At 49.7% G+C, this 10,305-nt stretch overlaps 1 protein-coding gene across 1 annotated transcript; it reads right to left on the bottom strand.

Annotated features, from left to right (window-relative positions):
- Window positions 1–4,228: 4,228 nt before the first annotated feature.
- Window positions 4,229–9,235, bottom strand: LOC145362287 (ADP-ribosylation factor 6-like). The gene is made up of 2 exons (XM_080218377.1): window positions 8,787–9,235; window positions 4,229–5,026 (listed from the first exon to the last, which is right to left on the bottom strand). The coding sequence occupies exons 1-2, from the start codon at window positions 9,230–9,232 to the stop codon at window positions 5,011–5,013; spliced, it is 462 nt and encodes a 153-aa protein (XP_080074503.1). The 5' UTR covers window positions 9,233–9,235; the 3' UTR covers window positions 4,229–5,010.
- Between the last annotated feature and the right edge of the window lie 1,070 nt (window positions 9,236–10,305).

Here is a 10,305-nt window from a genome sequence, read left to right as displayed (position 1 = left end):
GTGGTCTGAGAGATAGTCACCTAAGGTCCCCTTCTCCTCCCCAGCCTGCTCCTCCAGCTCCTTCCCCAGGCATTCTGCTTAGTTGCGTTCATAGAATCCCGACAGTGCAGGATGAGGCCATCGTCTCTGACAGAGTATTTTACCCAGGGCCTCTCCCGGCCATATCCCCGTAACTCTGTACATTCACCATGGCCAATCCATCTAACTTAGACATTTTGGGACACTAAGGGGCAATTTAGCATGGCCAATCCACCTAACCTGCACATCTTTGACACTAAGGGGCAATTTAGCATAGCCAATCCACCTAACCTGCACATCTTTGAACTGTGAGGGGAAACCGGAGCACCCGGAGGAAACCCACACAGACACGGGGAGAACGTGCAAACTCTGCTCAGATAGTGACCCAAGCCAGGAATCGAACCCGGGTCCCTGGCACTGTAAGGCAGCAGTGCTTACCACTGGGCCACCCCATTATTAGGAGCACAACTGACTTCAGATCTCCAGTGGAGGGTGAGGAGGTGGTGGGGTCATTCAGCCATCCCCAAACAGAGCGTGCACGCTCTCAAACAGAGCACAGAGAGGAGGCGTTAATGGGGTGCAGCACCCAATCGAACAGCCTGTCAATGCTCAACCTTCAGGTTCACACATGGACAATTGGCCCTTGGGGCAACATCACAAGAAGCAGCTGATGCCTGTGGAAGGATATCAAAGTCTTAAGAGAAGGTGCAGTGGTAAATGGTCCTAAGGGTCCATTTAGACTTCAGTTCTAAGGGGAGCTGATGGGCTAGTGGTATTATTACGAGACTACTAATGCAGAAATTGAGCTGATGTTCTGGGCATGACAGCAGATGGAGGAATTTGAATTCAATAAAAAATCTGGAACTAAGAATCTACTGATGGTCATGAAACCATTGTTGAAAAAAAACCCCATCTGATTCACTAATGTCCTTCAGGGAAGGAAATCTGCCGTCCTTACCCGGTCTGGCCTACATGTGATTCCACAGCAATGTGGTTGACTCTCAAGTGCCCTCCAAGGGCAACTAGGGATGGGCAGTAAATGCTGGCCCAGCCAGCGATGCCCACGTCCCACGAATGAATAACAAGAAACTAAAGGGATCAATCTCCTTAGAACAGAGATTGAATTGAGATTTGACAGATTTGCTGAGAGTACCTACTTGATCCCACTATCCTAAGGGTCAGTAACCTGAGGATGCAGATTTAAGGTGACTGACACAAGAACCAGAGGGGAGATGAGATTTCCTTCTAAACAAAAAAGAAATTTATGATCTGGAACGCAGTGCCCAAAAGAAGTAGCTTCAATGGTAACTAATGAGGGGCACAGATCAGCTAGATAGTCAACATCTTTTCCCAAGGTAGGGGAGTCTAAAATTAGAGGGCTTAGGTTTAAGGGGAGAGATACAAAAGGGCCCAGAGGGGCAATTGTTTCACACAAGAGGGTGGTGAGTGTCAGGAACAAGCTGCCAGGAGGTAGTAGTAGAGGTGGGTACAATTTTGTTTTTTAAAAAGCATCTAGTTACATGGGTAAGATTGGTATGGAAGGATATGGCAGCAATTGGGACTAGCTCAGTCATTAAAAAGGGGAAGCATGGACAAGTTGGGCCAAAGGGCCTGTTTCCATGCTGTAAGCCTCTAAGACTCTAACATCTGATATGGATGGCAATCCATGCAAACAGCATCTGCGCACAACGGAATGGAATAAGATACCCAGATTCAGTGATTTCAGTTTATCCCGAGTTGGATAGCCTCTTTCCGATTTTATAAGATCCTTTGGGAGAAATCCAGGTTTCGAAAAAATAGCTTATCCAAAGCACCCAATTCTTCCTCTTCCCACCCCCCTCCTTCTTGCTAATGTTGCTTGTTTCTACTCTTAACAATCCCCTATTGATCAGTTTTGGGCTTGTAGGTATCAGCAGTCCCCTCTGCACTATTTAGTTTAAATAAACGCAAGGCCAGTTCCAAGTGTCTGTCACAGTGGCACCAAACTTCCCTTTGACCTCGAGACAACCATCGCAAACTATCTTTTCATTACCAGAAGAATTCCTCTTCCCAAAATCACATTCCCAATCTGAAAATTCACCATTAAGATTATTTAAATGTTATTTTTATCCATAGGTGAGAACAGCACCGAGAGAGGTGGGGGGGGAATCCCCATTAATGACTCTCTACCAGAGAGCAAAACAGTTTGCCCACTCTGTAATAAGTTACATCATCTTCCCAGTAGTTACAACTCAAAGGGTTGCCAACCCTCCAAGGCTCTCCTGGCATCTCCAGAAATTGAGAATTAATCTCCTGGGGAGCAATGAGAAAATAATATTGCAGCAAGGTGGCACAGTGGCTGGCACTGCTGCCTCACAGCGCGCAGGATCTGTGTTCGATTCCCAGCTTGGGTCACTGTCCGCGTGGAGTTTGCACATTCTCCCCGTGTGGGTTTCCTCCGGGTGCTCTGGTTTCCTCCCACACTCCAAAGATATGCAGGTTAGCTGGATTGTCTACGCTAAATTGCCCCTTAGTGTCAGGGGCACTAGGTCGGGTAAATGCATGGGGTTATGGGGATAGGGCCTGGGTGGGATTATGGTAGGTGCAGACTTGATGGGCCAAATGGCCTCCTTCTGCGCTGAAGGGATTCTACGATTCACTAAAAAAGAAAAAGATTAAGACTTATTCATTTGTTAGAAAACATGTTGAGACGTGAAGGGGAAAGAAGGCCATGAGAACACTCCTCAAGAATCATCCAATCAGATGTTGGCTTGCCCTCAGCATGGTGGGCACCCAATGGGAAGGGGCATAAGGGAATGCATCCAGCTGGAGTTGGGCACCTTACCCTTGAGCATGCTGCTTTCCTTCAGGAGAAATAGCAGGATAAATACATGTGGTTATAGGGATAGGGCCTGGATGGGATTGTTGTCAGCGCAAATGATGGGCTGAATGTCCTCCTTCTGCACTGTAAGGATTCTATTCTATGATTCGGTCCTTGTGCATGAGTCGCAAAAACCCAGCTTGCAGGTGGTCAGGAAGGCGAATGGGATGCTGGCCTTCATAGTGAGGGGGATTGAATATAAAAGTAGGGAGGTCTTGCTGCAGCTGTATAGGGCATTGGTGAGGCCGCAGCTGGAGTACTGTGTGCAGTTTTGGGCGCCGCACCTGCGCAAGGATATTTTGGCCTTGGAGGGAGTGCAGAGGAGGTTTACTAGGCTGATACCGGAGTTGAGGGGGTTGAGCTATGAGGAGAGGCTGAATAAACTAGGCTTGTACTCATTAGAGTTTAGAAGAATGAGGGGAGATCTCATTGAGACGTATAAGATGACGAATGGGATGGATAGGATAGAGGTGGAGAGACTCTTCCCGCTCAAAAAAGACAGTAGGACTAGGGGGCACAGCCTCAAGATAAAGGGGAGGCGGTTTAGAACGGAGTTGAGGAGGAACTTCTTCACTCAAAGGGTGGTGAATCTCTGGAATTCTCTGCCCGTTGAAGTGGTGGAGGCTGCCTCGCTAAATATTTTTAAGAAGCGGGTTGATGGGTTCTTGATAAGAGAGGGGATTAAGGGTTATGGGGAGAGGGCGGGAAAGTGGAACTGAGCCACGACAGATCAGCCGTGATCTTATTGAATGGCGGGGCAGGCTCGAAGGGCTAGATGGCCTACTCCTGCTCCTATTTCTTATGTTCAGGGTCATTTGGAGAATAATTGACTATGGAGTTACTAGGTCATCTTAGAATCATAGAGAATACCTACAGTGCAAAAGGCAGTCATTTGGCCCATTGAGCCTGCACCAACAATCCCACCCTACCGCCACATATCCATGGATGTACCCTGATGTTAAGGGCCAATTTAGCATGGCCAATCCCCCCTAACCCGCACAGCTTTGTGCAGTGTGGAAGTCAACCAGAGCAACCCGGAGGAAACCCACGCAGATACGGGTAGAATGTGCAAACTCCACTCAGACATTCATTCGCCCCAAGCCGGAATCGAACCCGGGTCCCTGGAGCCGTGAGGCAGCAGTGCTAATCACTGTTAGCAGAACATTAGAGGGGAGGAGGGCAGTTCAACAGAGAATCCCCAAATGGTCATCAGAAAGTTGGGGGGAAACGCATGTTTAACAATTCAGGGTGGCCTTTTCACACCCCCCCAACCAAAGCAAGATCACCCACCCATCACCCCAAACTTAACACCCAAACTGCACCAAGCGATCAACAGAACTCTTGCAGAAATTAACTGGTGCAAGTCTTTATTGAGGCTAAATTTACAGCAAATCATCCCAAAACCTCCAATTTCTTTTTTCTTTAGCATTTTTATGTTCCATTGTGGTGCTGCAGAATTTACATACCGGTATCAGCATCCAGAACTTATGAGGCAGGTACAGTAAAAGTTATGTGCAAAGTAAAAGTTCCATCTACACTCCCAGGGTCGGGTACAGTACAGAGTGCGGCTCCTTTTACATTGTCCCATCAAACAGAAAGAAGTTCCCGGGTCAGGAACAGCACGGGTTGTTAGACACAGGAGAAAGCTTCCCTCCACGTTTGCGCCGTCAAAAACTCCCAGGCCAGCGATAAGTTACGTTCCCGCTACCCTAAAAAATAAACTGTGCTCCGAAGGGTAGGCATTGCTGCACCAGTGACAGGGTTGCCTCACACTTAAAAAACATTTCACCGTCCATTCAGTGCTCACTTGGGCAGCACTGTACCCTAGACAAGAGTCTGCCGTTAACCCGAGGTGACCACCGCCCCCCCCCCTCACTTTATTGCACTGGTTTCCAACGCAGCTTCCCTGATGTTTGTTGCAGTCCCCGCTTTCAGGAGCTTCACGCGTGTGTAAGCCAGGCGGGACTGGACTGGACTGGACTGGGTGTGTCTTTTGTTTTTTGAACGTTGTTTCGGAAAGATGTTTACCCCTCGCCACCGTCGACAGTTCAGTGCAGGTTGTGGAACTGGGCAAAGGCTGCTGTGCAAAGTAGCTACCAGCGTCCCTTCAAGGTAACGGGTCACCCAGTGCTTTATGGAGCAGGCGGACTAGACAGTAAGGGGGAGGAACACATAACAATTACACTCTGTGTTCCTGTTGAGAACATCAATCTGTAGCCTTCAATAAATTGCTAATTAGAGGCCGGGTACCTCAAAAACATTGTGTCACCTATTTTGGCACAATCTTGAAATGATACTAATGAGAGTCCACCATGTGACATTAAAGAGGAATGTAAAGACCCTCCCCTGACATAAAATGTTCTGTTAAAACAAAAAAACAAACCCCATTTTAAACACCCTGATTTTCCATCTCTCTTTTTTCCATCATAACCAGGTCAGGTAACCGACCTACAGTGCACATTTCCCCGATTCAGGGCTGAAGCAGACTGAATCAACTTCACCTCCACCACTGGGTACACCCAGGGATTGAGATAGTTTGCTAAGGTCAGCGGGCAACCTCTCGCTGTGCTGCCCCCCCCCACCCCCTCACCCCACCCAACACCACCACCAGTACAAGCCTTGTACAAAAAAAAACAAAACAACAAAGGCTTCAAAATAGAAAATTGACAAATTTTGGAGTGGAAAAGTCCCCTTTTCAACGCACAAACATAAATCACATCCACAGTGCCGACCTAACATCTTCCACTAGGTGTCGGTAGCAACCGGCTCAGTAATGGCACCTACTGGCATTCGAGCGGTACTGCATGGGCACCACTCCTCATTTCTTCCCCCTTCCTTGTAATATTTCATAGGCCAATGTAAAAGGGGTTCTGTACTGGACACTCGGAATCTATCAGAGGAGGTTGGGGGGAGCTGTAAGTGCAGGGTTCCACCAATAAAATAAAAACAGGTACCAGAAGGAAGAGAGAGGCCAGGAGGATGGCATCTCTGTGCCACCCATGGGCTCCAAGTCACCAAGCTCCGGAGGCATCTCACATGCACCACACAAGATGTCTATGGGGATCCCAGTACAGTTCCTTCATTTCTTCCCCCCCCCCCCATCATTACTCTCACCCCTCTTGGTACCGACAATCACTGGGATCCACAGGCTCCGGTCTTTTTCTGGGAGGGATTCCCTTCACCTGAGAGCACGCGGTAGCGGAACTGGGCTTACAAAATTTTCCAGCCCATCTCCCAGAAGGTCAATAGCAGCAGTCCTGCCGAAGTCCTGCGCTGGGACCAGCAGCTCGGAATTGACACAGGTTGTGCTGGGCATCCAGAAGGAAGGCCCAGGCCAGTTCTGCCAAGGGACAGCCCCTGAGTGAGTACCTTTTTGAGTCGAGCGAACGATTCCAGCACGTGCCGAAAGCTTTGGCCGGTTGAGTACCGCGCCCTAAATTCTACTGTAATATCGCAGGAAAGTGACCTGACACCACCTTCTTAGAATGCAGAACTCATTCAAAAACTTCCTCCTCGGAATACGAGTAATATCTGAAAGCAGCTTGCACCCACATCCCAAAACCTTGTCGCCCATCATTAGCACCCGAACCTTTTAACCCCAACCCCAGTGGAGAATGCCACTCTGTGGCGGGGATGGGGGGGGCACAGTGTTCCTCAGCCCTTTGAACATTTGTTCCCCCTTTACTGACAGGTGTGCACTAAATGCCACAGCTCCCCCCCCCCACCAAACCTCCCTAAAAATGGAAGGGCCTGAAAAATTAAGTGTTTTGGGCACAGGGGAGCATGAGAATGGAGGTCTCCCCCAGCCCCGAGGATTCATACACGTGCACAGATTCCATTTTCGGAAGGGATGGGGGAAGAGGCAGCGACGTGGAGCAATGAGCTTGTGCCATACTTATCAACAGGATCACATTTACAACATGGTAATGTGTTCAGTTGGGAAGGTAGACTGCATAATCTTGGGTTCGCACTCCAAGGGTCAATTCGATTAAGGTCTTCAAAAGGTTCAAAGGATCGAATAGAGTGGGAGCCTCCAGAAGGGAACACAATCCTGAATTTGGAACTAGGCAATGAAGGAGTGTATAGAAACAGGACGAGTGGCGGATGGGGGGGAAAATCACAAAAAGATTGTGGATCTATGGAACCCACTCCCCCCCCAAATGATACTGGGTCAATTGGCACTTTCAAGGCTCTGTTAATTAGGCAAGGCTATCGAGGTGCCAGTCGTGCTGTGATGGGACACAGGAGCGGGCTCAAGGCTGAATGGCCTCCGCCCGACCACAGTTAAGCTTAAAGTTCACTTGTTAGTAGGCTTACATTAACAACGCAATGAAGTCACTGTGAAAATCCCCTAGCCGCCACACTCAGGCACCTGCTCGGGTACGCCAAGGGAGAATTTAGCACGGCCAATGCATCCTAGCCCAGCACGTCTTTCAGGGGGTGGGTGGGGGGAGAGGATATGTGCAGACTCCACACAGGCAGTGACCCACGCTGGGAGTCGAACCTGGGTTCCACACACTGTGGAGGCAGCAGTGCTAACCGCTGTTAAGTTCGTGATGCAGCGAGTGCCCAAACATTTATTATTGGGGGTGGCTGGGTGGGGTAAAATATCCTACTCTTTAATTTAGAAAAAGGAGGAAGAAACAGTGTTCTTAAATTTTAGGCCTAGGTGGGCAGCCATGGGTTCAAAGGGCCAAATGGTCACTTCCTGTGCCACAATGACTCAACAATTCAAACAGAAGCAGCAAGTCTTATTTCAATTCAATCATTACCCCCCCCACCTCCGCCCCCACAGGGTCCCACTCCCACTGCACTTCACTGAGGATTAGAACACAAGTTCCACACATTCGGGGACCACAACAGAATCACGGTCGGGTGCTCTGCCTCTCAGGACGAGGGCAAACGGTGACCAACTTGGAACAAAAAATGACCCCAAACTCCAATCAGCGACACCACCCCCCCCCCCGCCCAAATTTAATTTTGGGCAGGGGGGCAGGTCAGTGGGGAGAAAGTGGGGGGGGGTGGATAGAATCTTAAAGGGCCTCTCCCCCAGCCCCCCCCCCCGCCAGCTTGGCAAGACATACTCCTTTATATAAATCTGTTAGAAAAATAACTTTGAGCCAGACACCTCGAGAAAAATCGCTCTGGGATTTGAAGAGGTGCGGTCCACCCAGATTTAAGAGTTGGTCCCCTGCATTTAAGAGAGAGAGGTGCCACTTGACTGATAGAAATCGTGGCGAATTGCAACAGGGGGAGGAAGACCAGAAAACAATTCCCAGTGAAACTGTTCACACACACACACACACAAAAAAACCCCACATCTCTCTTGCATAGCATGGATGTGTGGGGCATGTAATGAAACTTAAAACACACACACACACAAAAAAGAGAGAGACTGATGTGAGAGATCTTGTCACTGAAACTGCAGCAATTTAAACAGTGTGTGTGTGAGGTGGGGGAAGAAGGTGGAGGCAGAATCTTTCCCACCATTGCATAGCCTGTATTGATATGATCCCTCCCTCCTTCTGCTTATTCTCTCTCTCTCCAGTGCAGGTCGTGGCTGGCTTATGCCAGAGAGACATTGTGTGTTTTTTTTTAAAAAGAAAGGCCCAGGAAAACCAGAATGAGCCGGTTGTGAAAGTCCTCTTTAACCATCCTCCCCTTTCCCCAAACCACCCCCCCCACCCAAGCAACCAACAAACAAAAAAAAAGGGGGAATTTTTTTTCCATTAAACTTTGTGTGTCTGGTACAAGTTCTATTCGAAAGGTCTGAACCCCCCAATCCCATTCAGGCCCGGGCAGAATCCAGCAGGGCGTGGCCGGGAGTTAGGATTTGTAATTTGAATTCAGCCAGGTGAGTCCCTCATGGAGTCCGTCTCCGGAGGTGGCACAGGAGGGCTGCACGTACCAATTTCTGTCCCTGATCCTGGTCAAGCCCAGCTTTTCCTGGATCTCGTGGGGTTTCATGGCGTCGGGCAGGTCCTGCTTGTTGGCGAAGATCAGGATGATGGCATCCCTCATCTCGCGGTCGTTGATGATCCGGTGCAGCTCCTGCTTGGCCTCGTCGATGCGGTCGCGGTCGGCGCAGTCCACCACGAAGATCAGCCCCTGCGTGCCCGTGTAGTAGTGCCGCCACAGCGGCCGGATCTTGTCCTGGCCGCCCACGTCCCACACGTTGAACTTCACGTTCTTGTAGGTGACCGTCTCCACGTTGAAGCCCACCGTGGGGATGGTGGTGACCGACTGGCCCAGCTTCAGCTTGTACAGGATGGTGGTCTTGCCCGCCGCGTCCAAGCCCAGCATCAATATCCGCATCTCCTTGCTGCCGAATATTTTAGCGAACGCGCCGCCCATCTTCGGTGCGGGAGGGGGGGGGGGAGAGGGTAAGGTTGAAGGGGGGGGGGGGGTAGTTGGAGAGGGGAGGGGGAAGGGGGTGAGATGGGGTGGGGTAGGACACACACAAATTCCCCGGCTGGAAAGGTGCAAATGAAAGGAGAGGTTGGGGGGGCGGGGGGGATGGAATTGGGGTCGCCGGCGATCAATGGAACGTTGTCCGTTTCAATGGAACCTTGTGTATTTCAATGGAACCTTGTGTGTTCCAAATGGAACGTTGTCCGTTTCAATGGAACGTTCTGTGTTCCAATGGAACCTTGAGTATCGGCTCCTTTGATACACAAAAAAAGTATCCAAATTGTAGCCAGCGCCCCGATTCACAAATTCACCCGTCCGCTTCCGCACTGCTGCTGTTGCTGCTGTTCTCCCCACGCCTCATCTCCACCGCATTGCATCCTGCCGGCCTCTAGCTGGGCCTCCTGTCCCCGGAGCTGAAATAAAAATGATATTTCCGACATGTACAGTGAAACTCAACTCCCGGCCAGGAAAGGGCGCGGATGTGGATTACAGCAAGCCACTGGGCATGCGCGCTCTCGCTCTCTCTCTCTCTCTCTCCCTCCTCCACTCACCTCCCTCCTCCCTCCCTGCAACTTTTAAAATGGCAATTCCCCTCCCTCTCTTAAGGTGGCTCTTGCTTCCTCTTATCGCTCTCTGCCTTAGTGTATTTCTCAGGTGTTTTATTTGTGCATTTCTCTGCTGTGTTCCAGTATTTATCCCTGCACTGTTCCTGTATTTACTCCTTTGCTGTGTTCCTGTATTTACACCTGCTGTGTTCCTGAATTTACCCCTTTGCTGTGTTCCTGTATTTACCCCTGCTGTGTTCAGTATCTCCCCTGATCTATTCCTGTACTCCCCCCAATCTGTTCCAGTATTTACCCCTGATCTGATCCAGTATTTACCCCTGACGTGTTCCTGTATTTACCCCTGATTTGTTCCTGTAATTACTCCTTTGCTGTGTTCCTGTATTTACCCCTGCTGTGTTCAGTATCTCCCCTGATCTATTCCCCTGATCTGATCCAGTATTTACCCCTGTC

The sequence above is a fragment of the Carcharhinus amblyrhynchos genome, unplaced genomic scaffold (assembly GCF_965287045.1).
Source record: "Carcharhinus amblyrhynchos unplaced genomic scaffold, sCarAmb.v2.hapA scaffold_37, whole genome shotgun sequence".
NCBI lineage: Eukaryota > Metazoa > Chordata > Chondrichthyes > Carcharhiniformes > Carcharhinidae > Carcharhinus > Carcharhinus amblyrhynchos.
The sequence above is the reverse complement of the archived record's forward strand: the minus strand, read 5'-3'. Positions and strand labels throughout refer to the sequence as shown.